The sequence below is a fragment of the Anomalospiza imberbis genome, chromosome 8 (genome assembly GCF_031753505.1).
Source record: "Anomalospiza imberbis isolate Cuckoo-Finch-1a 21T00152 chromosome 8, ASM3175350v1, whole genome shotgun sequence".
In the NCBI taxonomy this organism is placed as follows: domain Eukaryota; kingdom Metazoa; phylum Chordata; class Aves; order Passeriformes; family Viduidae; genus Anomalospiza; species Anomalospiza imberbis.
In genome coordinates, this window is record NC_089688.1 from 19335778 (window position 1) to 19363436 (window position 27659).

The 27659-nt window shown below is 38.3% G+C and overlaps 2 protein-coding genes across 3 annotated transcripts in view; both read left to right on the forward strand.

Annotated features, from left to right (window-relative positions):
* Positions 1 to 10020, forward strand: part of TBC1D12 (TBC1 domain family member 12) — a 40296-nt gene extending 30276 nt beyond the window's left edge. The window contains 10 exon segments of the mRNA XM_068197644.1: positions 374 to 456; positions 2056 to 2173; positions 2509 to 2615; positions 3258 to 3338; positions 4802 to 4896; positions 5577 to 5648; positions 7489 to 7617; positions 7934 to 8043; positions 9173 to 9431; positions 9660 to 10020. Of these exon segments, the coding sequence (XP_068053745.1) occupies positions 374 to 456; positions 2056 to 2173; positions 2509 to 2615; positions 3258 to 3338; positions 4802 to 4896; positions 5577 to 5648; positions 7489 to 7617; positions 7934 to 8043; positions 9173 to 9431; positions 9660 to 9728 (1123 nt within the window). The 3' untranslated portion in view covers positions 9729 to 10020.
* A 1425-nt stretch (positions 10021 to 11445) lies between these two features.
* Positions 11446 to 27467, forward strand: NOC3L (NOC3 like DNA replication regulator). Of its 2 annotated transcripts, none has more exons than XM_068197661.1 (21): positions 11446 to 11509; positions 12618 to 12849; positions 13226 to 13331; positions 14982 to 15139; positions 15251 to 15307; positions 16274 to 16404; positions 16846 to 17007; positions 17743 to 17836; positions 18031 to 18206; positions 18422 to 18550; positions 19016 to 19147; positions 19507 to 19587; positions 20126 to 20226; positions 20694 to 20766; positions 20839 to 20902; positions 20990 to 21061; positions 22065 to 22246; positions 22482 to 22610; positions 23203 to 23300; positions 25009 to 25093; positions 26767 to 27467. In XM_068197661.1, the coding sequence occupies exons 1-21, from the start codon at positions 11501 to 11503 to the stop codon at positions 26896 to 26898; spliced, it is 2403 nt and encodes an 800-aa protein (XP_068053762.1). In that variant the 5' UTR covers positions 11446 to 11500; the 3' UTR covers positions 26899 to 27467. The 2 variants fall into 2 exon arrangements, with proteins under 2 accessions (XP_068053762.1, XP_068053763.1); XM_068197662.1 differs by having other exon boundaries at positions 12618 to 12825; positions 13205 to 13331.
* The last annotated feature ends 192 nt before the right edge of the window (positions 27468 to 27659 follow it).

Below are 27659 nucleotides of genomic sequence, written 5' to 3' on the forward strand. Positions count from 1 at the left end.
ATAACAAATAAAAACCTTTACTTTTTATTGAAAATACATATCACAGATTTCATATGAACATATGATTAAAATACACATGGGCAGAAATGCATTGGAATGAATAACTATATGGTATATCAGCATTTTCCTTTCATCACTCACTTGAGCATCATTCCAGGTTTCAACAAATTTAATAACCTTACTTTGGGGGAAGCTCCAGGAGAACTAAAAAACGAGCAGCAAACATCCTGGTAGTTCTCTACAGCTGTTACTGGAACACTGGCAGTATGGCAGCCCCAAAGCTCACCTTTGAGAAAAAATGCATTTAATCCTGTTCTGAAATGGGCCAGAATGTCATTTGTGTGTATTGAATTCAGGAACAACTTGTTTTCAGAAATCTTCCTGCCAAATCAGTGGAGGAGGCTTTACGTCATCGACAAGAATACGATGAGATGGTGGCAGAAGCAAAAAAACGAGGTATGTCAACTGCCAACAATCACTGTAATTCCTCTCAACTCGGCTGCAAAAATAAAGTAAATCCTGGCTTGTAGGCAAGTGGGTACATTAAAGAACCTCTTGTTTAATGTCTAGGTTATTCTCTGGTGCATAGGAGCACACAGTTTAAAACAGAACTCAGTTATCAAATTGTTATTCTCCTACAGTGAATGTAGCTAGAATGCAACTTAACCTTTCATTTACTTTTTAAGGAAAAACCTAATGTTTTCAAGATAATTGTGTAGTGTGGTCACCTAGAAACTTTCTGGATACTTGGACTTTTTTTGCAAGCTGTGTTGCTGCAGTTGCCAGTAAGAGCCAAAGTATAATAAAGCTGACTGCTTAAAGATCTGGTTTCTTAAGAATTTCAGATCAATTTCAATGTGAAGAGAGCTGAAAACTTTGGGATTATTTTCCAATCATCTGTACCTGTGTGAACCTTCTTACTCCCACTAGGCACAATTAATTTAAAAAAGAGATCTGTAGCATCTGGTACTGTGTCTGTCTATGAATAGTTGTTGAAAGGACTTTTGTAGTCTTGTGCCTAGTATTCAGGGAATAAGCTATTTTAAGAATCTGTGCTGCATGTTTTACTTGGGCTATTGTCAGAGATACAAGCTTCTGACCTGATTGATCATCTATGGATCCATGGCAGCTTACTTTGAAAGATGCAATAAGAAATCCACAGCATTTGACAATGCATTTCACTCTGCTCTTGTGGTGTGTATCTTGTAAGTTGTGATCTGTGGTCCGTGTTCTTTAGTAACAGCATCTTTGGAGGTTCAGCCATGTGTGGTGTTTTCATGTGTGTGCCCTGGTTTATTAGCTGATGCTACACACTCAAAGCTTCAGCAAAAACGTGATGAAGATGGTCAGCCATATCTGTTTACCTGGGAGGGCATGTTTACTCTCTTGATGTGACCAATGCATGCTTAAATAGAAAATGTCTTGCAATTTCACAGTGGTTCTAAGTGATGTCAGGAGAGCACTGGTCTGTCCTTCTTTTAGCCTTTTTGATAAGAGGAATCTGCAAATGATCTTTTTTTAACAGAAGGCAGGACATTGTTCTCTTTTTCAGCTTTGTGACTTTGTCTTAGGTCTTTAGGTCCTGTTTCCAGAAAAGAAAATACAGAATTCTTTTAGGTGGAAGCTTCAGTAAAATTTGAATAGTTTTAAAATGGATGTAGAATTGTATTTTTAAATAGTAAAATTATCCATAAATATTGCTGATTAGTCTAGTGAATAAAAAAGGCTCAGATAAAATATGGTATAAAAATAATGAGTGGAAAAAGAGTGCTGATGATGTGCTTGCCTATTAGTTATCCTGTGTACTGCAGAAGAGAATTATCTATTATGAGTTTTCTATCCTGATTTTTGCTTGTCTAAATCACTGTATTTGAACAACTTGGCTTAAATTAAAAAATGTCCAGAGAAATACACCTACAATCAACAGAAGTAGTACATGCAACTGTAATTTACCCTCGATATTTTAGACATCTAAATACTTGGGTAGTAGCTGAATAATTTACCTAATAATTTGTATACACTAATACAGAATTATTAACATGTTATGCCTAACAGAAATTAAAGAAGCACATAAAAGGAAAAAAATAATGAGAGAGCGTTTCAAGCAAGAAGAGAATATCGCTAGTGCGATGGTGATTTGGGTCAATGAAATACTACCTAACTGGGAAGGCATGTAAGTAAAGTTCTGCTGTATAAATGAGGCAAGCATGGCTTGTTTCTCCTCTGGAAACTGAGGACCACATACCTTATTTTCCTTTTCTGTGTTGTCAAGAAGTCAGTTTTTGTTGCCATGATAGAGTGTGAGGTCATTACAGAGCAACATGAAATGTGCTTTCTGGGAGCTGAATGTTTGGGGGTTTTTAACGGGGCTTTAGCATCAGTAGAGATCTTTGAATACTGATTTGGTAGACAGTATATTATTTTGCTTGTAAATTGTCCAGTGATTTTAGAAAACAAGATGTGCAATATGTGCCTTTTTTTTTCCTTCTCCCTGTTTCTGTATATTAGGCGTGCTACACGAAGGGTTCGAGAGCTGTGGTGGCAGGGATTGCCCCCAAGTGTACGTGGGAAGGTTTGGAGTCTAGCTGTGGGAAATGAATTAAACATCACTCCTGGTATGTTCCTAACAGATCACATGTTAAAGCTAAATTAAGTTGATTATTTTCAAAGAAAAATGCAAACTTCTGTTAAATATATACATATATATATATATATATATATATATAAATAAATCATGGTGTATTTCTTTCTGAAGACATGTATTTTGCAAGGTTAGGAACAATTGTGTTTTACAAGTAGACATCGTAGCCTCATAAACTATGGAAACAAGGTTCAAGACCTGCTTACAAAAACATTTAGTATTTTAAGAATTAAGGTAGTGCTTCCCCCCACAAAATAATTTTTATGTTTAAAACTGAGAATTTGTAGCTTTGCTTTCTTAAGGGTGTGAAAAGGGGAATTGCTTTATTTTATAACTAATAATTGATGAATTGTAAGCATTTCATTCACAAAAATACAAATCTGAATTATGTAAGGTATTATTTCCCTGTCATAATTTGCATGTTCACAGCAGAAAGTACAACACAGTGCACACTATAAAACTGTGCATAGTCATAACCATCTAATAGACTCTTCTCCTGCCCCTAGTGATGAAACCAAGTAACCAAAGCCAAGAATGCTTAGCATGCTTTTGTCTTGGATGGGTGCTTTTCTTACTACTTCTTTTTGGTAATCGGTTTTGTTTTGGTTTCTTGCAGAACTTTATGAAATCTTCTTGTCAAGGGCTAAGGAACGATGGAAGAGCTTCAGTGAGACAAGTTCTGAGAATGATATAGAAGGTGAGATCTCCTGAGTGCTCAACAGCCTCCTATTCACTTTTACAAACCCAGGAAGTCTCACAAGTTCCTCTGCAATTTCAGCATTAAGAATACTTGTTAAAAGTTCTCAAAGTAATTCCCTACTTAAATGTTTGCTGTCTTTTAACAAGTTAGTGAGTGAGGGGTTTGGCAGTACTTACTGTATCAATAAAAGACTTGGCTCTCATGAAAATATTAGATGAAATACAAAAAGAAGAAATAGGAAACTCAATTACAATACATGCTCTTGCTTAGCTCTTCTTCGATGGGTTCTCAGTTGGTATCACTTCCATGATTTTGGGAAAGAAAGAAAGAATATCTTCTATTTTTTGGTTTCTGAAACTGAGAGGTGAAAAATACAAAACATGACACATTTCAGATCCCACTTGTATTTCCTTGCCTGCCCAGATGGCCTTTCCTTCCAAATCTATTAAGTGGAGATCTTAGCACTCTTTTGTTGAATGCAGATTTTTCACTAGCATATTGCTATCTCCTGTGGATGTTCTTTCTGTTAAAAATAGCATCCGTGATATTTTTAATGTTGGATGTCTCCTTGTTATAAAGGTTAACTCTTTGTGCTGTTGACTGATAATTTTTAAAATGCTGCCCTGTGTTAGTGTCTTTTCCATTACTTGTTTGTGCTTGCCATAGCCAGTCCTGACTAATTGCCTGCTTTGATTGTATATTATTTGGGTCTTCCTTAGGGATAGCTCTGTGACTCATCTGGAGGTTGTCTTGAGACAAACAATTTATAAAAAATTCTGTGTGTACATGACTGTAAATATGCTTATCCTTGGAAAACATGTTTGCAATGCCCCTTGGTCTGTGGAGTGGTGGTTTGCTTGTTCTTTTGTTGTGGGGGGTGTGGCCTGTCTTAGGGGAAAGTTTAGGTAATCTGGTTTTTTGAGAGGTAATAGTTCTGGATGAGAATGATGGGAGGAGGTGGTTTAATTGTGCCAGATGCCTTGGGAAGTAATAAGGAAAACTGAAGAATGATAGAATTTTCATCTCTGAAAAGCAAGCAAGATGACAGTGCTTATTACTAATTTTTAGTAGCAAAGTCTGGAGGACCAACTTTGATAGTTTTAGGAAGACTGGAATGAAATGCTGCTTTCCAAGCTTCAGCAGAGCAGGTTCTGTTTAGCCTGTTCATCAGATTGTCATCTTGGCTTTCCAGTTGGAAATCTTGTCTGATTTAAGCCCTCTCAAAGAGCCTTTTCCCCAAGTCTTTTACCTGTCTTTTTTCCCACATTATCACTAGTGTTTTTATCATGTCCCTGTGGAGAGGATTGGACAGAGATAATTCAAGGGCTAGCAGAATTTCTTCTGGAAGTTCTTGGATGAATTGTCTTTATGTGCCGTCCATGTCTTTATGTGCCTACAGGAGTTTTGTTCTGAAGTCTGTTGAATGTATCAGCTTTAATAAGTGTTGGTTTTGCTTGCAGATGTAGGTGCATCTGTTGCTGATCGTGAGGCCAGTCTGGAGCTAATTAAGTTGGATATATCACGCACATTTCCATCCCTGTATATTTTCCAGAAGGTGAGATGCCTTTAACTTCAGTTATGACAGCTTTAAAATTCTGAATAGTTAAACAAGAAACATAACTGGCCAAATATGGAATAGGTTTTAGAAGTTGTTTGGATTTCTTAAATGTTTTTAAATGAGAATAAAGTAGAAACACTTAGTGATGGACTATGAGGTTTTTTTCTCCTTGAAAAATTGTATGAGATTCCTATTAATGAATTGATTCCTATTAATTATGAAACTACAGGCAGAAATGAGAGTATTTTCACTGCTATAGAAATCTTGATGCATTCTGGTACACCTTTTCAGGCTTTATGATTTTTATATAGCTATAATATGCACACATGTGTATATAAAATAAGATGCAATATCGTTATACAGTAACTTGTGCTGCTAAGAATTAAAATATCCATTGTCTCTGAAAAGGAAAGACCAACCTTGAATCTGTACCAGATATCCTCATTTTCTGTTATATACTGATTTCTACTGAATTATTTCATAGCATTATTGTTACTTTTCTTTTAACATCTCAAAAGCATTTGTGGTAATGCTTGGAGTAAAAAATGGTATTACTCTAGATGTTAATAAAGCAACAGTTCACTGGCTCACTTGCATCTTAAAATATCAGCTTCCTCCTTTCCTATATTTTTGAAAATAAATATTTCTTTTCTCCTTCTACCCTCTCCTCTTATTAGGGTGGTCCTTATCATGATCTCCTGCATAGTGTTTTAGGAGCATATACATGTTACAGACCAGATGTGGGATATGTAAGTATTTGCTGTAAAATGTTTCTAACATGACAAATAATCTTAAAATGTCATGTGTTAAAGTATATTGAATAAATAGGTATTCTAAACATTATGCTACCAGCACTTAAAAAAATAATTAAATTTGGGCAGTTATTTCACAGCAGTCACAATGATGGTAGTTCTTAGAGACAATTAAATAGCTGAAAATATACTGAATGTCAGTGTTGAGCATCTGGATTGCATGTAAAATTTTAAATGGGTGTGTTCATAAGACGTTATAGTTCTGACAGAGTATCCACAGGGAAAAAAACCCTTAAGGTGTTAGTGGACTTCCAGTTAGCACCTCCCTTGTTCTGTCTTACTGTTGCTTCCCCTGTTGCCCTTTCCATAGTGATACTCCCTGCTTCACTACTACGTCCAAAAATCTAGAAATTCCTTCTGAGTGTCTTGCTGACACAGAATAATCACTCCCTCTGAGTGCAGTGAAGACAGTTTTCAGCAAACATTACTGTGTTTAAAAGCAAGGAAAAAATAAACTCATTAAAAAAACTGTCAAAAACCTCATAACAAACCTAACATCTCTCTGAATGGTGTTCTCTTACAGAAGCATTTAAATAATGAACAGTAATGAAGAAAAGGGTGGTTTTTTTTGGTCTTTGTTCCTGGGGGTATCTAGGAACATCTTTCACAAGCGCTAATGCTTTGGGGCTCAAAAACACTTGAAAAGTTTTAAGTCTCATCTGTGCAACAAAGCATTATTTTGCTCAGGGTGTGTCTTCCTCTCTAAATCAGATATGCTTGGGACTCTGCATAAATAACTAGTCAGTTTTTCATGTTCAAATGTTTTTAGGCCTGAATTCTGTCATCTGTGACCTCATTTTTGGAGACTCTCCCATATTTTTTAAGTGAGATTACAAACTCTGCTGGTTCTGAGACTGCTTGTTCCCAGGGTGGAGTTTTAAAAGACAAATAAGTAATTTTTTGTGGATAATTCTTATCTTTTTCATTAGAAATATAGCTAGTCTTGATATTTCTTATCACATTTTTTTAAAGTTAATATGACAGTATATGTAATGTAATCTTATTTCCACACCTGTTTATCCCCCAGAAATGGATAGCTGATCAACTGTTTCTGATGCATATCAATACTTTTCCCTAGTTGGTTAAAATGCTGACTGCATGGGTTCTTCTTTAATGAGAACAGGCAGTATGAATGTTTAGAGACAGTGGAATAAAGATGACTGCAATTGAAATTGGTAAAATTATTGTTAGCATAATGGGTATTCAGATCATCACTTAACTACAAGACTCATGCTCTTTACTTTTATTGCAGGCTAAAGTGGTTTTGGGAGAGTAATGGTGGGAAAATGTAAACTTGCATTGCAGCTAACCACCTAGAAGTAATTTTATATATGTGAAAAATTACAGTTTGGCAAGTGGAAAGACATGTATTGACTGTTCTGAAACAGAACTTTGTCTCAGTTCCAACATATCTGTCTGGGTCTAAACTGTCCCATATGTGAAGTTTTTCTCCATGACTGCTTTTCCCATAGTTTAACAATGAACTTGAGGCCAGGTTTTGTTTCTCATGAGCTCTGCATTCACTCTGTGTGGTTTTAACTTTCTTGTATTTCAAGTCCTGAGGACTTGTGATCATGAGACCTCCCAGAGCGTCTGAACTGCTGGAATCAAATTGATTGCATGCATAAAAATAATTTATCCACGTTGTTCCTATTCATCTGGAAATGTTATGCAATAGTACTTGATAAATTGCAAACTGTAAATATTTCCATTTCCAAAGATGTAAGATTACTGAACCTACTCACCTTTATTTGCCCGATGCTTTTCCCACTTGAAGGTACAAGGGATGTCCTTCATTGCTGCTGTGCTCATTCTCAATCTGGAAGAGGCAGATGCTTTCATTGCCTTTGCTAACCTTCTAAACAAGCCATGCCAGCTGGCCTTTTTCCGTGTGGATCACAGCATGGTATGCACAGAGTTTTCTGGTTTTGGACCTTAACGTTCTTTTGACTTGAAGCATAGTTATTTATTGATGACTTCCTTTTGTCCTATTGAATAATGGAGAACTTTAACCTGTGATTACAAAACTGAGAATACCAGGTACTAATCTATAAAGCTCATTCTCATGTTTTGATTTCTCCTCTAGAAACTTATAATCATTTTACTTAGCCTAAGGAGTCACATTGTGCTGTGTTGACATCAGTTCTTGGTGGGGTTTGTGTTGGTTTACAACCAAACATTCTTTTGATGACTGCTTATGATGTGCTTTACTGTCCCTACAGATGCTGAAATACTTTGCAGCCTTTGAAGTATTTTTTGAAGAAAATCTTCCTAAATTGTTTCTTCATTTCAAATCATACAGTCTTACTCCAGACATATATTTGATAGACTGGTGAGTTCACAGAACATAAAAAAACCTAAGCTTAGAACTGTTGGAACACTTTATATTTTGCTATAGGTCTTTCAACACTGGAAGTAAAGCATTAAAAAAGGCATTCAGTAGGTGTTGTGAAGTCATGATGAACTGTTTTGTGTAACTGCAGTTCCTCTGGCAGGTTTCAAACTTTATTAAAAGGGATGTATTCGGTTAAAAAATGAGACAAACAGGAGTTTTGTGTGTTCATATTCTTGTTGCTGCAGTTGTGTGACATAAGTAGGGGAGAGGAGGCTACTACACCTCAGTAGTGTGGTGTACTGTGATTGTAAGTGACTTAATGAAATGAGCATAATCAGCTACTGAAGGAAGCATGACTATAAGAATAGAGACTTTAAAGCAGAGGGAGAATGAAATTTAAGACCTGGTTTGAAAAGGGATAAACTTGAAAATGCAGTGAACAATTTGAAGTAAGAAATGTTCTAAAGCAGAGAGTAGCAAGCTCTGTGTGTATCTGTAATGGAAGGTAGTTGTGCAGGCACCCTTGAAGAGTGGTAGTGCTATCAAAAACAGAGTATCTGTGTGCATAAGGATGAGCTTCATCTGGAATTATTATTAGAGTTTTGTGATTTTAATGTGAAAAATTTTAAAATGTATCACAGGAGTGTAGCTGTTGATTTGTCATTAGTACATTAGTGGGATGCAGCCCTCTCTTGAGATTAGTTGTGGCTTTAGATTTAGTTTAGGAAACAAATGATGAACAGAACTGTTGAACTGTATGGCTTAAATGAGAGGGGTTAAGTTACACAGTTGTGATCTTTGTCGCTTAAGTTCTTATGTGTGTATTATACTCTGCTTGAGTATGAAGAGATTTGTCACTTCTTTAGCCAGAGCTTTCTAAAGGAGATGGCATTCAAATGGAGGATTTCTTGTGGCATCCAAAGAGAAGGGTTTCAGAGTACAAGTTCTGACTTCAAGAACTGTAGACTTGTGGATCATTGAAATAGGGGGGAAAAAAAGTGTATAACATAACTTGTCTTCTGCTTACTCTGAACTAATGTAACTGAGGTTTTAAGGAAGTTGTCTTTTCATTTTTCTGAAATAAGTTGTAACTCTTCCTTTTTGTTTGTTTTTGACTAATTTGTAGGATTTTTACACTCTACAGCAAGTCATTACCACTTGATCTGGCCTGTCGTGTCTGGGATGTTTTCTGTAGAGATGGAGAAGAATTTTTGTTTAGGACAGGATTAGGAATCCTTCGGTTATATGAAGATATTCTCCTACAGATGGACTTTATTCATATAGCACAGTTTCTAACAAAACTTCCAGAAGATATTACATCAGAAAAGCTTTTTAGTTGTATTGCAGCTATTCAGATGCAGAATAGTAACAAAAAATGGGCACAGGTGAGTTTCTTGGAGATATATATCAAATCTGACATGTCAGCTCATGAATATATGGGGTACCTCTCTTCATGATTATTTAAGCTGCTTGTCTGACTCCTGAGCAATGGGCACTTCCTTTCTAGTGTCTCATTTTAGAAATTAATCCCAATGTTAATATTGTGGTGGTTAATATTGATATTATTATAACACTGGCAGTCTTCATATTCATTAAATAATTTACTTTTCCAGGTGTTTGCCTCACTGATGAAGGACAACAAAGAAGGGGACAAGAACCATAGCCCAGCACCGAAAAGCTAATGTTGAGGTCTATTGGAAACGTGGAAAACCACTTGATGACAAACAAGCCTTCACATCACTTCTATGTGGAAAAAGCACTATAGAAAATGTGAAAATGAGATGGAAAAAAGACACAGCTCTCAGTGGAGTAACGAACTGATGAAATCTTCACCCTTTTGCCAGTATTAGTTTTTGCCGTGGGAAGATCTGATTTCACACAGAATACTAAAACCTATGAAACTGAGAAGCAGGGAGTTCATATTTAATATTTTAAAAGAATCAGCTCAATGCAATAAACATTTGTAATAACTTCTGTTGGTACTTTAAACAAAATTTTGAGGCATAACTGTTTTTAAAAATACCACAAAGGCACTTTTTGGAGGGGATGAGGGAAATGCTAAATCTTAAGGCCCCAAAACTGCTATCCAAACCAAATGCTTTGGTACAGACATTACCTCCAAAATTAACAATTCGTAAGTATTGAGGACCAAATAAGGTGATTTGGTATGTTTATGTGCAAGGTGATTAAGATTTGGGAAGGGGCATTGTCTTATTTACTTGTTTGGTTTTTTTAAGTTGCAGCTTCATTCTGGGCAAATGTAATTAACTCAGGAACTGTTAGACATATTGTGCCCAAACCTAGAGCAAAAATAATCTGAATTTTAAACCGTTGTAAGAGCAGGGCTGCTATTTTCACTGTACAGCTTTCAAAGCAAGTGGTGTTTAAGCATTTGTTTTGGTGTATTGATTGTGGAGTAAATGGAGTGGGTATTCTGTGAAAGGGTTTTGCCACCAGAAGTTTTATATTGTCGAGCCATTTCCAACTAAAAAATACTTGTATGTAATGGTGAACACTAGAAAATGACAAGGCTATCTAAAAGCTTTTGTGTTCTCAAAGAAACAGCCACTTTTAAAACTTTGAAATAATGCAGACACAGAATTGTTTTTGAAACTGTCTTTTTATTAGTGTGCAATACTGAAATCCAAAAAGCATCTGGTTTAGTGGTAATTCTTTAACATCTTTTAACTGTGAGACATAAGGTCATGCTGTATGTGTCACTGCAAATATTTTCAAACATTTCCTGTTCTTGAAGATGCTGTACAACAACCTGTGGTTGTAGGGGACAGAAATTTAAAATGGATAGCACTGCAGGTGAGGAACACTTGCACTCTCTTGATCCATTTTTTGCTAATATTTAATGTAAATAAATTCCTTACATGTGGGTTTTTGTAACTGGTCCCTCTGGAAATCAAATAAGAATTACCATTATGTATTTTTAAGTGCAGGAGGCTTCCAGTTGTCTGGTGTTTTAAAAGCAGAGTCTAAATAATCGGGGTAAAGATTTAGTGTGGTGTAACTTGCGTTGCTATCTGGTTTAAAAATCTACATATATGCTACTCATAACATTACAATTTGAAATGTAAATGTCCGATTTTTCTTAACTTATGTATTCACTACTTTAATTGGATCCAATTTGTCTTATATTTTTGTGTTATCTTGTACAGTTTTCTTACTTTTCAACTATAAATCTGTATATAACTGTAAATAGAAGGATCAAGCCTTCCTTTAAGACCACTAGTAACAATCCCTGTAAATAAAACTTGCAGCAGCTGCGGGCAGTGTTTCTTTCCCGTTCCGCTCCCGCTCCCGCTCCCGCTCCCTGTGGGCGGCGCTCGGGCACCGGGGGCGCCTTCGGCCTCCGCCGCCGGGGGCCGCTGTGGCCGCTGTGGCCGGGCCGGGCCGCGCCGCGCGGGGAGCGCTTCCGCCGCCGGGAGCACGCGCGGCCGCCGCCATGAAGCCGGTAGGGGCCGTGAGGGGACCGGGCCGGGCGGGCAGGGCAGCGGAGCCCGGGGCTCACGGGTGGACGGGCGGGACGGGGAGCCATGGCCGGCAGCGGCCGGTGCCCCGCGGCCCTGGGCCTCCGGGAACGACACAGCAGTGCGGGTGCTTTGGGTGGGCACCGGCGGCGCGGCGCCCTCTCCGTAATCCAACATCGATGTTCTCAGTCGGAAGGGACCGGCAAGGATCGTGGAGTCCAACTCTGCAGTGACCGGCCCGTACAGGGAGTGATCCCACAGTCTTGCTGTTATTAGCACCGTGCTCCAGCCAGCTGAGCTGAGGATTCGGGGAACCCCACAGCGATCCAGCCACTTGTCCCCTTTGTAAAGGGACGCGCCATCCCTAACAGCGCTTCGCTGCCCGGTTTCTCTGCACGGCCTTGCCTTCCCGTGCCCCTGGAAGGTGATCCCTGCCGTGTCCATTCCCATCCCGAGCAGCCTTGGCAGTGTTTTGCAGGTTTGGCACGGGCCGCGTGTATTGACCCGAGCCTCCAGGTTTTCTCAGTCCACGGTGCACGTAACCCTGTTCTGGTACAGCTGGTGTGAGCAGGGTATTTTGAGCAGCAGGCAGCCTCGCCGGGTCCCTGCAGCTGCTGGGTGGGGAGAGTGTTGGGCAGGAGAAAGCCAAAGCTCAGCCTGGGGAGGTGTTCTGCAGGAGGACATTTGCCTGAGGCTGTGGTTTTGGTCGTTGACGTCCCCCGAGGTGCTTTAGCAAGTGCTGGGGAACAGCAGAACCCTGGGAAGAGAACAGAGTGCTTGGGAGCGCCCAAAGAACTGCGCCCTAACAAGCTGTGTACCATACCTTGAGTGTCCACGTGTCTAAAAGTGATGGACATAGGGTTTAATAAAAAGGTTGTCGGAGAATGTTTCTGTAAAACATTTGTCACAGTGCTGTCTTCTCAAAAATGTAACACAGTTGTGTAAATTTGAGGCTAACTGATGATACTGTTAGCAAGAAACATATTGTTCAGTCCTAATAAAAATAGGAACTCAGACATCTTAAACAGTGGAATAAATTCTGCAAAGACTGTTAACATGTCAGTGACTTGTAGCTTTCTGTTTGTTTTCTAGAGAAAAAACACAAAGCGAGTTCCAAGTTTTCGCAAGTTACTAAGAACTAGTCAAATAAAACTTGAGAATAAATTAAAGAATAAACAGTACAAGCAGAAGAGTGCTGCTAAGAAGTATCGTAAAGAACAAAAGAAGCTAAGGGAGGCTGTCAGAGATGCTATTTCTAGAAAGCCTTTTCCATTGGAGGAATGCAAGAAGAAACAAGTTGGTAAGTGTTTGCTCAGGTATGGGGGTTGCTGAATATCCTGCTGCTTCCTGTTGTAAAATTGGAGAAAACAACACTTCATTTTCTCTATACAAATAGTTGCTGTTACTGTTGCAAGAATGGGAGAGTTGTGAAAAAAACAAAATGGGGCCATTCTGGCACCTAAAACTGTCAGTTAAAGATGGTAGAAATGTGTTTGCACTGATCATTATTGGATACCATAGTAAAGAGGCAGTTTTCTGGGATAACAAAACCCACATGCATAAAGGTCAGTAGCTCCAGGTAGAAGTAAGGCATTAAATGGTCTCAAAAGTGTAGGCACGTTTTCAAGGGTGACTATACATATGGGATCTTAATCTGTAAACATCATCTTCTAAAATAGCTAAAAAATGGGAAGAAGAAGAAGAAGAAGATGCTCTTCCACTGGACATGATGGATGAAGATGACTTAAAATTAATGGAGGATCTGGCCCAAAAAGCATCCTTTTTAACCAGAGATCTTTCTTCTAAGTGAGTTGCAATGTCTCCTTTTCATATTAATTTACCCTTGTTTGCTTAATTTGTATAGTAATGCATTTATCAGGAGATCTCTTTCAGTCTGGTGTTTCTTTGCAGCTCTGGTTTAGTGTTTCTTCAGCCTGTCGGCACTCCATTATTAATGTATCAATGTGTATCAGGGCATTCAGGTTGTCCACCTGATCTTCAGGGTCACTGTTTCTGCAGTGTTCCTTCCTGGGAGGTCCCTGCCTCTAGCATCCCTCAATCAAAAGAAATGCTTTGATCTGTAAACAGAGTCTTTTTTTCTATATAGAGTGTTCAGGACATTCCCTGGATTATGGACCACTATACACATTGCACTGCAAATTGCTGGAAAAAAATAAAAAGGGTTCTGTAAGCCACGTCTATAAACACATGCAGCACCAAAACATTCATACAAAAATTTATTTACCAGTTTTGTGGACCAAGGCATTGGGTAGAGTTCACAGTGACATATGTAGAAAGGTAGTGCTCCTAGTTGTAGAACAGTGTTTACAAATACACTTCTACAGAGTTGTCTGGTTACATGATTGTTTGAAAATCTTAGCTTGCCTTTTCTGATGATGTGAAAAGACTTTCTATGCTGCTGTAGGGTGGTTTGGAATTGTTAATGCTGATTCTGCTTAGTAATTAATAATTTAGTCTAGTTTCGAAGGAAAGGCGTAAATGGCTGTTATGCACAAAGTTGCAGTTGTGCTGCATGGTCTCTGCATGTGCAGTAGCCACACTGCAAGTTCTTGAATTGGAAGAATTTTGTTTTAAACCTTCCCTTTCCCCAAATTAGTTGGATGTGACATAAGTTTAAAGTCTTGCAAAACTCAAAATTTATTGTGTGATATTATTTAAAGATATTTTGCAAAATGTAGTTCTATGTGTCTTACATTCATTATGCCAGAATGATTTTAGATTGGTAGGAAAACAGTGGAAGTTGGTGCTCTTTTACCTGTTTTACTGTTATGGGCTTTTAGTTCCTTTCATAGTGTTCTTTTAAATTGGAGAACAGCTACAATCTGTCTTAAAAACTTATCAGATATTGCAGCACTTACAAATTATGTGCTCATACTAGCACAAACTAAATACTTACCCTCTTGTGCACTTATATGTAGCTCAGGAGCATACCTGTGAAGGGTGCCACACCACACTGTGCCACACCATTGCTGTTGTCATTGGAGAGAGCTGTGTGACACAGGCTTTGCCAGTGGGCAGAGTGGAAAAGTGATAGTAATAGTGGTAAAAACAGCCATGGAGTAGGGTAGATAAAAATGGTCACTGACCCTCTTATTGTCATGTCCTGGTTAAGCCTCACCTGGAAGGCCAAGACTCAGTGAGGGGGAGAGAGGCTGTGGGACATTAAGGAAGGCTCTGGACTGGTTGCCCAGTGAGAGGATCCTAGTCCTGCTGGTTGCTGGTGGAGTCCTTGATGGCAGGACTGCTTGGGGTGGTTTAACGGGTCTCAGCCCTGCCAGGGCAGCTTCTGTGCTGTGGGGGAGCACAGAAGGGAAGGCAGGACAAGTGAAACAGCACCCTGGCCTGGGTGAGAGGCAGACACTTAATCCAGCTGGTCAGGCGTGGCTCTTGTCTAATTACATGGCTGGTTCATTTAGCTTGCCTCATATTTTTCAGTGAACCAGTTCACGTCAAAAAACGAAAACATGAAAGTGTGATTGAGAAATACGAGAAGGTGCCAAGACGTTTGCAAACAGAGCCAGAAAAAGAACTCATCCATCTGCTCCCCATCAAAGACAAGAGTGGCATAATTCCTCAAGCTGTGGAAAAGCCAGGTAAGACACAGATTCTGGAACTGGTATAGTAGCCAAGAAGTATGTAATTTATTTGTTTAAAAATTCACAGTGTTTATTATGTGCTTGACGCTAGATCCTCTCTTTTTGCAGTTCTCAATGTTGCACATGATGAAGAAGAGGACGCAGAAGATATGGAGGAAGCAGAGGGTAATAAAACTTTTTGTTGTTTTTTTTCCCCAAATCACTTACATACCTGAAAAGTATTTTGCTGTTCCCCAAGGAAATTTGCAATTGAAGTGTATTTTGTTCAAGATGTTTTTGAATATGTTCATTACCGTATTGCCACCGAAGCATAATCATTATTCAAAGCTTGCACTGTTACCTGTTAGAATGTCAGGAATGGCTGGCTTCAGATTCTCTTTCATCAAGATTATTTTCAATTTTTGCCTAGAACTGCTGCTTGCAGGAAGTTCCTTTTATCGTTAGTGTCATATTTGCTAGTAAGAAGGAAATACTGGTCTTACATAAAGAATATCTATATGGTTCTATTTTGAATACTCTGAGATCATTTTGAAATGCAGTTCAGGACACAGACTTTTGTAGGCTTTAAGTGTCTGTCTTTAAAATTTTTTACTTAAAACATCAATACCAGGAAACTGTGATTTTTCATTTGCAGTTGGCTATTGAGTTAATGGTCATTTTCAATTAGCTTTGTGACATCTAGGTCCTTACTGTCTAAATATAATCTGAAGTTGAGGAAGGAGATACTTGTAGCAAAATAATACTCAAAAAACACAAACAAAAACAATTGTATTTTTAAGAGAAAAAGTGAATGGTGAATAAATTGCACAGCACTGCAGTTTCTTGGTGTGGTTGGGGTAATACATTGAGTTTATATGTTCCCACTGTACTTGGAGAACACTATGGGCAGATTCAAAAACATTTAGTCCACTTCTTGCAAGCAAAAGATTTTTGAAGTGGAGCAAAAATGAATCTGTGGGTTAATATAAGATCTAGCAAAGTAATTTTTAAAGCTTCTTTGACTGTGGAACTTCTTGTGTTAGTCTCTCTTCTTGTCTGGCCTTACCAGGGTACCTGTTGGAAATGCAGTATCTGCAGCATGGTATTTGTTAAGTGACTTCCCCTCTTTTCTAACTCTCACATCTGTGCCAGACTTTAATGAGGAACCCCTGCCTGTTCTCACTCCTGAGGAAATGGCTGCTCAAAGGAGACAAAAGCTGCAGGAGAGGAAGATGCACATAGCTGCCTTAGCATCTGCCATTCTCTCAGAGCCAGACAGCAATGTAGGTACATTAACATAACCTGCATGTACAAGTGTGTGTGTTGTTCACTAAGTCAAGAAACAAAGATCTGAATGAGCAAACAGTAGCAAAAGCACAAGAATATATGGGTAGAACAAGGAAAAGGTCAGTGTTGTATCATTTTCATTATTTTTCTTGTTCCTTAAGCATGACCCTTATGTAAGCTCTGATTTCAGGGTTGTATCTCTCAGTTCTCAATGCATCGGGATATACAAATAATTTTCTGTAATTCTGTGCAAGTTTGTAATAGCAGGATATTTTGAACATTCCTGAGACTAAATTTCTGTTGGAATATCTATCATTTCCTGGTTCTTTATGCAGTGCTAAGTAGAGTCTGAGTAACTGCTGAGTTAACGTACGTTGTGCTTGTCCCTTGGTTTGCAGTTGCTTTTCATCTGATGTCTGCCTATTTTCTTCAATCAGATTAAGAAGCTGAAGGAGCTGCGTGCCATGCTGATGGAACAGGATCCTAATGTGGCTGTGATTGTTAGGAAGCTGGTCTTGGTGTCTTTGATGGAGATATTCAAAGATATTGCACCTTCGTACAAAATTCGGCCTCTGACTGAAGCAGAAAAGGCTACCAAGGTGAAATATGAAATCTATTTATATTGTATGTAAGCAGTTAAGAATGTTTTCAGCTATGCCAGACACTAAGACTGATTTGTTTAATATGAATTTTTGGTTTTGAGCAAAAGGGAAAAACACACGAATACTTGTGGAGGCTCTAAAGCTGTGACACTTCCAGGAAGAGAGGTTTTGGTTTTGAGCATTAAGTTCTCACATACTTCCTTCTAAAAGTAGGTGACATGCAGGTGGTAATGGAGGGGAAAAGTAGTGTCTGAAAATAGTATACCAAAATTGGGTGACTTTCCTCATGAACCTTGGAATAAGAACCTGCACTATAGAGAGTTAGAAAGAAAGCAAATTCTGCAATGTTGTCACTTAACTGGCATAGATTTCTTTGAAATGTGTTCAACAATTCGCTGAACAAATGCAGAGTAGCTTGTTTTATGGAGCTTATTTTAAACCAATTTTTGAAAGGTTTTTTAGGATATTGGTTTAGTGCAGTTTAGAGTAATGGTTTTAAAATAACATCTAGTTGATAATGTTACTTCAAGCTCTATAAATTAAATAGGCCTAGATGGAAAAAGCCCTCTGAACACATCTGTAGAAAAATGCAGATATCTTTTATTTTTAATACATTTCTAGGAATGTCTGTCTAGAAGAAAAAACTACTTAGATATCTGATATTTGTTTTAAAACTTTTTTTTCACCACTGGCTAATTTCCAAATAAAATCTCATTTCAATTATGTTTACAGGTTAAAAAAGAAACACAGAAACTGAGGGAATTTGAAGAAGGCCTTGTAAGCCAGTATAAATATTACTTGGAAAATCTGGAACAAACAATTAAAGGTACAGTTAACACTTCTAATTTTTCCTAGTAAAGGCAAAATTATTTGCAGCAGTTTCCCTCCTCTGAATGAATGGTACCTTCTGTCTTTGAGATAGCACTTGCATGAAGTATGCCTGCAATCACTAAAAATTTAAATATTTATAAAATCATCATCATTCTGAAGAGTAATCACTAAAAATAATATTTTGTGCAGATTGGAAGCAAAGGAAATTGAAGAAAAGTAATGTCATCTCATTAAAGGCATATAAAGGTCTAGCAGAGGTAGCAGTGAAGTGTCTGTGTGAGCTGCTTGTGGCCCTACCCCACTTCAACTTCCACAATAACATTATTGTTCTTATTGTTCCACTCATGAATGATCCATCAAAAATGGTAAGTGATTTTCTGATTAGAGAAAGAATTCTTTTGTGTGAAAAATAATTACTTCTGAGCTTTATTCCACAATATCCACATCTTTTGGCTGTATCTGTTCACTGCTTTACAGGCTGTGTGCACTTTATAATTAGTAAATACCATGAGTATTGTCTGTTACTAGCTGCTGTGGTGGACTTGGCTTTACAGAGCAATTTCTGTGTTTTGCTTTTCAGATTTCTGAACTGTGTGTTGAGGCAGTTAAGAAGCTCTTTAAACAGGACAAGTTGGGCTATGCTTCACTTGGTGTAGTTAAAGTAATTTCTGGCCTTGTGAGGGGTAGAAATTATGATGTCAGACCTGAGGTAAGAGTCTTTCTGTTGTACCTCACAATATTCTTCTGTCAAAAGTTTCAAAAATCCCCAAATGTTAAAGTTACTGCAGCTGCTGGCTACAGACAAGCAGAATTTCCTCACTCTGTCAGACCACAGACAGTTCGGGATTAGGCTGAGCCAGAGGGTTAGACAGATATAGGGCAAGGGAGGGAAACTGGGAGGTAGAGATCAGATTCTGCCAGAGACATGGCTTAAGTCAGGCAGGGAAACTTGAAGTGAGAGGCAAATGGAAGAATGGATAGAATTGGACAGTGCTGGGGAAGGAACTGGGAGCAGGGATCAAGAGATACAGGTGTGAAGGAACAGGATGGGAGTAAACAGAAGAACCTTTGACCAGCAAAGCCCACTAGCTGGAATGGAATTCAGGATTTCTTACCTTTAGTTCCTATCAGGTTGTAGATGATCTTTCCTTGTATTTATTTTATTTTACCATAGGTGTTAAAAGTATTTCTTCACTTAAGAATTAAGGAAGTAGAATTACAAAAAGATTCTGAAGACATTGCACCAAAGAAAAAGTTCATGACTTACAAAGAGAAAAGAAAAAATCTTTCCAGAATGCAAAGAAAGGTATGACATGCTCTACTTCTGTTACTTTATGTAGCAATTTGTTCCAGCAATGATGGCACTTCTACTGTTGCCATTGTTAACTCTCAGCATCAGTGATCAATTTTTGAATTGTGCTTGAAAATTTATGAGGTTCTAGAGGGAATTTAATTATCTTCCTATCTTTTTCCTTTTTCCTGTGGTGATAATGCTTTTGATTGGTTGTTTCTGATAGGACAAGGGTTACCCTGTAGAATCACAGGGTGACTTAAGCAACTCACCAAGCATGGAAAATTTATTCTCTGGGTATCTTTTCAACCTGGATATCCAGACTGGTTGGAAACACTGGATCTGTTGTCTTAAAATCAACTGTATATTTTCAGTGGAAGAAAGCAGAAGAGAAACTGGAACGAGAACTCCTGGAAGCCGAGGCATCAGAAAGTAAAGAAAAGAAACTGAAGTTGGTAAATAATTTAGACTTTATTTCCCTATTTTAGCAGAGTGGCAGCTCCTAACCCTTTTGTAACTAAGTGTCTTCCCTCCATCCCAACCTGGCAGCATTCCACATCTCTAGATCATGCTGTCAGCTAACACTTCGCCTGTGACAGAGATCTAGGTTTTAGTAAACCACGATCTCAGTTTAGCCAGGAAGGCCAACGTAGCCATTCCTATTCCCTTCATGCTGTCTGCTCAAAATGGTATTGAATCCATTGACAAATGTCCTCCAGGTGTCCTGTCCCATAGGACACTGTGTAGTGGGTGTGTCGACCTCTCAGAGTGGCCTTTAGGCAAATGAGGAGTGTGGCTGTAGCCAGGAGAGTGCCAGGAGCAGGAGAGCACTGGAGGACTTGAGCTTTACAGCATAAGAACAGAGATGGCAGGGCCAAGACTGGTTGGGAAGGCCTGGTGCAGGCTTGGACAGAGAAAAGCATTTCAGTTTAAGTGAAACAGAAATGTCTGTTTCACATGATTAAGTATTTAATTTTGTTTTCTTTCCTTTAGCACACAGAGACCTTGAATATTGTATTTGTAACTTACTTCAGGATCTTGAAGAAAGCTCAGAAGTCTCCACTTTTGCCAGCTGTGCTAGAAGGTCTTGCAAAGTAAGAACTGACTACCTTCTTTTGTGTGTGTTGGAAAAGACATAAAGCACTAAAGAATTTTTTGTCTCTGAAAGGGATTTAAGCAGCGAGAAAAGATAGTCCCTGAGAAAAAAGTTGAAATTCTTTTATTTATTTGCTGAAATTTTCTGGTATTTCCAAAACCATTTCAATGTGATTTGAAATTTCTCATTATAGAATTAATGTGGTGCAAATGTCACAGGGTGTGATGGGATTCCATTATTTTGTCTGATTAATTATTGCTAAAGGACACAAGCATGTCTTTAATTCTCTAGAAAAGCCATGATTAGCATCTTGGCAGCTGAATTATTCTTTCCTGTGAAGATTGTAAATGTTCAGCATTTGATTTAGCCTGCTTTTAAGGTGAGGATCTTGGCAATTCAGAACACTTTGAACAGAGTTTGCAGATAATGTCTATAATTTAAAAATAAAAATCTCTTTGATTGCAGGTTTGCTCATCTCATAAATGTGGAATTTTTTGATGACCTATTGATTGTCCTTCATTCTCTTATTGCATCTGGGGTAAGTTGAATTTTATTACAGTTTTCTTAAAATTACTTTCTTTTGGGTATTTAATCACTTTTGTATTCTTAGGATTTAAGCTATCGTGAGAGTCTTCATTGCATTCTCAGTGCTTTTCATATACTCTCTGGTCAAGGTAGGAGACTTTTAAAAACAAACTTTTGTTTAATATTGCCTGATAAATAAATGGAGTAAATGTGTTTATTTGGGATTATGTTTATAGGTGATGTTCTTAACATTGATCCAATGAAATTTTACACACATCTGTACAAGACACTGTTCAGCCTACATGCAGGTAATTCCAGATTCCTATTTTCACTGTTCACCTAGATAATGTTTATTCTCTTTCCTTGCTATTAAAGCCTTTATGTACCATTGATAAACTACACTTTTTAAAGATATCTGATTTCTGAGAAGATTATTGTCTGGTTTAACCTACTTTTCTTTCTTGAGTTGCACTTTGCATTACTGCAATACAAATACTTGAATTATTATTCCAATACATGGTAACAGGTTCTAATATTGTAATTTCATTAGGAAATGCCAAATATTTGATCTTGTATAAGCATTTAATCTGTCCTCAGTTTTTTTACTTCCTTATAATTATTTCTTTCAGTTGCAATTTAAAAATTCTTGTATTTCTTCTCTAATTATCTCTCCAGTAAAGAAGAAACACCTGATTTTCCAATATAATTCTAAAAATAATTTAAATTTTGCTTTTTAAAATTTTCTAGTATATATTTCTGATTTTTATAATGATAACATTTTTATGTTCTAATTTAAATTTTCCAGTAATTCTGTGAAGTTGAATAATTGATAAAAAAAGAGATTTATAAAATTTGAAATTAACATAATTTTAATTAACTTCAGAAATGTGGATTCACTAGGAATAAACTATGAAGAATAAACCTGCTGTTCTGGATAGGTAAAAGACTAGATCTTTTCACTTTTTAATAATTTGTAGAAAATGATACAATGAATGCATTTAGGTTTAAAATAGTAGCTTAATGCTAATGAGCATTGTTTATAACACTAATAAGCAGTGTTTAATGATTAGATACTTTTGATGGAACAAGTATTTTCTTAGGAGCACAGAACCAATGGTACATTTTTTCTGTTCAAAGCTGGACTATTTTGACCAAAAAGGGATGGATGCTTAATGTCTGTATCACATGAGAGGTGTCTGAGCCTCCCAGCTTTCATGCTGTTCTCAGTTCCAGTGTCCAGCCCGTAGCAGGGTACACAATGTATGTCCATGAAGTGCTTCTTTACTCTTTGTGTAAAATTCTGCTTTTGAGGTGGCACCAACGAGGACATAGGGATTGTGCTGCAGTGCCTGGATGTCATGTTTGCCAAGAGGAGAAAGCAAGTCTCCCAGCAACGAGCTCTTGCTTTCCTAAAGCGACTTTCCATCCTTGCTCTTCATGTACTTCCAAATTCCAGTGTTGGGATCTTGGCAACAAACAGGGTATTCATGCAAGTAAGTTTTACTTGTTCAAATTTTTAGCTTACTGGCTAAAGGCTATGGAATTTTTTGTTAAAACGATTTTGTGTAAATTTTTTTTAAGCACCTTTAACAAGAATGATGAAAACAGAATATGTTTAAATGCTGCTGAAACTGACTGAAGTGGAATGAGTCCTGAAACTGACTCAACCATTTCATAATTGGGTGGGTAATATAAACAACTCAGTTTCTGATTTTTTTTGTGTTGTAGACATTCCCAAGGATGGACCTCTTACTAGACAATGAATCTCAAGGCAGTGGAGTTTATCTCCCAGAATTAGAGGAACCAGAGCATTGCAATGCACAGAACACAGCACTGTGGGAGCTGCATCTACTGCAGGTTTGTGAGTAACTCAGGGATTTGGGAAGTAACAGCTCAATGTTTAGGTGCTTTACACAAATGGAGAGCAGAGGTCTTCAGGCTTACCTGTCAAAGCTTGGCCCATATGAGCCTATTCCAGCAGAGTGGAAGAGGAAGACCAACACAGTGCTATGGAAGGACGAGCTCAAAAGGGAATGTTACACATCCCTTATTATAATACCACACTGGTTCATACTGCAGGTTGCCTTATTAGATTCGTTTGGAGACTTTTTAGATCTGTTAAGTTCCCTTGCAGTCCAGGCCTTTTTCCAAGAGGAACTGACACCTTGATCTGTCATTCCAGTCAGGGTTTGGAGAGAGCTTCCTCTGCCCTTTGTCCCTGTTTTCTGGGAGCAGAAATAATCTAACTGGAGAGAGTCATGTTCACAGCATGATATGAGGGAATAAATGCATGACATTAATCCCACAAACTGACTGATTTTAAGGTACTCAGTTTCTAAGATAGAAGCAGACCTTCCATGTTATGAATTGGAAATAAACATGAGATTCTGTAGATAAATACATTGTCCCTTACTGTCTGTCTACTGCCTTCATTATTCCTTTCTTTCAGAGACATTATCATCCAACAGTGCAGAAATTTGCAACTCACCTTATTGCTGGAGCTCCAACTGAAGGCTCAGGAGCTCTTCCGCTTGATTTGAGCCAAAGGTGAGTTATCAAAGAGTTCCTTTTTTTATAATAGGCCCTGAAAGGAAGCTGTTGCATATACTATATTAAAGGAATTCCTAAAAATAATTAAGACTCTGATCTTCAAACTCTCTTTCTTCTTCTGCCAGCACAGAATGCAGAATGCTGGCTGCCTTTTTATTTTTTTTCTTTTTTTTTTTTTTTTTTTTTTTTTTTTTTTGCTTTTCCTTTCTTTTCCCTTTGAGACTTGTGGCCAGGCTGTGACAAGGGTAAGCATCTCAAAATGCAGTGTGTTTTCTTCTCTGGGAGCAAAATACCTTCAGCAGCAGCCCTGATCTGAATATGGATCAGATCACTGAACTGGGGCTGTTCAGTGGAAACTAGAACCCAAGTTGCAGTGTAACGTCTGTAGTAGGTTAAAACATGAGAACAGCCATCCAGGCTCAGACTAAGATCTAATTCAGTATCCTGTCTTTGGCAGTGGCTGGCAGCAGGTGCCTTGTGAAAAGTAAAACCAGGGCATGCACGTGAACCATGCTCTGAGCAGGCCTCTGACAGGTTTCAGCCTGGTGCATTTCCTGAACCTGATACCATTTTCTGTTGGTATCCCTCTCTCCATGGAGCTCTTTATACAACTGTTCAATGTCCCTTGAATCAGAGCACACATTCTGCAAATGCAGCATTTTTTGGTAAGGGTTCTGCAAGTCCACAGCTCCTTATGGTAAGATCTGCTTTCTTTTGTTTTGAACCTGGTGCCAGTTTGCTTCATTTAGCAGCCTGGTTCTTGCTGTTGAGCTGAAGTGCACAGCCTGCTCGATCGCTCTTTCTGTGCCTCACAGGACTTCGCAGACCTCAGTCATATCACCTCCATCTGCTGTCTGCTGGATGGAGGGATCCATCCACCTCACACAGGAGCTGTTCCATATTTTCCATACGCTTTATTGCATGTTCCTGAACCTTTACCAGTTTAAGCATTTCAAGATGAAATTGGAGACTCGGTTGCAATATTTGAGATGTGGATGATCTATGGATTTATGATGTAACTAATTTCTATTGTGTTCTGTTTCTTTTCAACTTCAAACAGCATTAAAGCCACAATCCCATAAAAGTATCTGTCTTAACAAGAGTGGTCTGCTCAGAGCCTACTGTTTTTATGTAGAGTTGCTTTTTCCGACTCTAAATTTCATTTGCCGCTTTACCAATCATCTCTTTTTTTGAGCATGATGGAAAGCGCAGGTCCTGGAAAAAACCTTGTGGAAATCCAGTTTCTTCCTGCCATTGCAAAAAATGACCATAGACTCCTGTCCTCTGTTTCCTGTCTTTTAACCATTTTTTTCTGTGATGGTCCTGTCCTGCCATGGATTTTTTTTAATAAAACCCTTTGGCAAGGAACTGTTGGAAATTCTGGCAGATTGTGTCAGCTAGACCATCTTTACCTACCTTCCCCCCTCCCCCCCTCCTTTTTCAAGTATGTACAGATCAGAGCTCTGGGAAGACAACAGTTTTCTTGTGTGTATTTAGACACATTTTACTTTATTTGACTTGCATTATTTCCTAGCCATTGGCTCCTGATCTTTTCCAGGTGATGCTCATTAATCTGAGGAGTTCTAAAATATGATGGAGGGGGAGAGTTGGGGTTTGTGTGAGATGCTGTTCTTGGGTTGGTGATATATCAGCTGGTGTTGTATTTATCTAATGCCATTTTTCTTTCACTGTTTTTTTACTGTAGGTCTGCTACAGAACTTTTTGAGACATATTGTATGAAAGGAATGACCTTTAATCCTCCTGTTGCATCAGTAACACCCAGAAGAAAGGTACTGTTCTCGTAGCTCTGTGTCCTTTTTAAACCATGTGACACACCAATATAACCTGTATCTGCTGGCTCACTATGCAGTGCTCAGGCATTGGCACACTCCAGTGTGGCTTTCTGGTTTCTGTACTTTTTGCATCAAGTACATTTTTTTAACTGGGATAAGATAGGACTGAGTATAAAGAAGGAAGAAATAGCTTGTATAAATAGTCCTACCTCCCACAGCATCAGTTAAGATAGCAAGATTAATATGGTAGCTGTTATTTTGCCCTTTGCAGTGGTTCAGTGCAGATTTCTTGGCTCTTTTCTGTAATGATGAACTAATGTTTGTTCAAAAAGCAATACTAAAAAGCCAGCTTTTTCCCCAGGGTGGGTAGTTGCCGAGACAGCTGGATTTCCAGAGCGTTTGATTCAGTGTGTTGAGGGATACTATCCCTGTTAGTGTCACTACAGCTTTAAAGTGGAAATTTGAGGGGAACAAAGAGTTAATGTAAGAAGAGAAGAAATGAGGGAAGTGTTTCATCATCAGTGCTGGATGTGTTCCAGATGCCAGCCTCCGGTTAAATGTCCAGTTAGTGGTGTGTCCTTTAAAAAGTGGTAATTTCCCTTCTTTCTAATGCAAACATTACCTATTAACCTTGTCAGTGCTCCAATTTGTAACTCAGTTATGTCATTGAAGCCTTGAAAGCACAATGTTTTTTTCCATTTTAGAGAAGCAACTTCTGAAAATGTGTTTGTACTTAACTTACTCAGTTGTTTTGTAATGATTCCTTGATGTATGTGTCCTGCTAGGGAGTTACATGAGCAGCTTTGACAGAGCAAGGCTGAGAACAGCAGATGAGAGAGAAATAAGGGTTGAATAAGGAAATGCACAAGCTCATTTAGGGAGCAGAAACAATGGAACAGCAAGATCACAAAGTGACCATAGGGCTATAATGGACCTAAGTGGGAAAATTACCTTGGGATCTTGCCTCCTCTATGGTTGTTTGGATCATTTAAAACATTTTGGCAGTTATCTGAGTTTTACCCTCTGTGTTCTGCATGTCTTTTGTGTGCCAGGCTGCCAGTCTGTCAGGATCTCCCTGCTCTTGACAGAAGCTCTGAACTGGAGCCTTGTGCACCACTAAAGAGAGGCTCTCATTTCTCCATGAGTGTACAAAGTACTTGGCTCTGGAAATTTAATTTAAGACTTTAAGGGACATTTAAATCATGTGCATGATCATCATTCTTCATTTGCGCGCCAGGAAAATGCAGGGCTCCAGGTGTGGCTGGAGGCAGAAGGGTCAGGGGGCTCCTTTCTGACTCACAACCTGTGCTGTGAGCACTGTTGCCTTTTGGTCAGAGGTGCTTGATTTATAAATGTGTGCTGGCAGCAAACTGTGCTTGATTTGTATTTGTAAGGTGTGTTGAACAGGAGGCAGTGTGTGAACCCCCCCACCCCGAGCTGGAAGCCATGGCTGTGTGTAGTAGGCAATCTTCTAAAGCCCAGCTTACCACAAAGCAGAAAAGCCTCACCAAACCCACGAGCTTATGAAGGACTGCCTGGCACTGTGCTTGCCAGTTGAACAGGTCTGGTCTAGATGACTGGGACCATGGGAGTGAAAGACTGCTAAACTAAGGTAGGCATGGAAAACATGGCCTTGTTTAGTAATACAACTCATATTTTGTAATTTTCAGGATACCTTCTTGCAAATGGATTCGTTTGTAGATGAACAACTAAACAAACAACTTCAACAACACATCAGTGAGACTGTTGCTCACAAACCCTTGGATTTTGCTAAGCACTTGAAGAAATCATCTTTGGCATAAATGTACCTATCAATCAAGTTCACTTGAATTCTTAATTATGAAGAAAGATTGGCTGAAAGAAATCACCAGTCATCATAAAAGGAACACAAGTAGGCTTTTGTGTGAATATGGAAACACGAAAATATAACAGCAGTTTTTCACACAATTACAGGCCTGTCCCCCTAACCACCAAGCCCCTGTTCAGGGGGCTGGGGAATCACAATGAACTGTCATGTCAGTGTTTAAAAAATATACAAACCCAAGTAATTTAAGAATTGTTTGCAACCATGCACAATTGTATTTCAATGTATTTTTCTAGTTTTTATAACAGAATATAGACATACGTGTTTCTGCAAACTCACTGGGTTGTGTTGATAACTTAATAAATATTTTGAAAATGTTAACATAATATTGACTTTTTGATGTCTAAGTTACCTAGACATTTGGAATATGTATTGCATTTTTCCTGTTTTTCTTCTGATGTCTTCTAACCATTTATCTCATCTTGAAATGATTTTAAATCTGGTGTTTTTTTTTTCTCTGATGAATCTTGACATTGGCAGATTAAGAATATTGAATTTCAGTTCTAAGCTATCATAATGATTGAATGCTCTACTGCAGTGTCTTCAATAAAGCATTGCTGTCAAGAATACTGGACAAATACAAGGTAAGAATGTTTGTTGGTTTTTTTTTTTGTCTGTTTGTTTGTTTTTTTTTTTTTGGTAGGTAATTCTCTCCACATTCTCCAAATATTATTTATTATCTGATTGTTTTTGAATCCA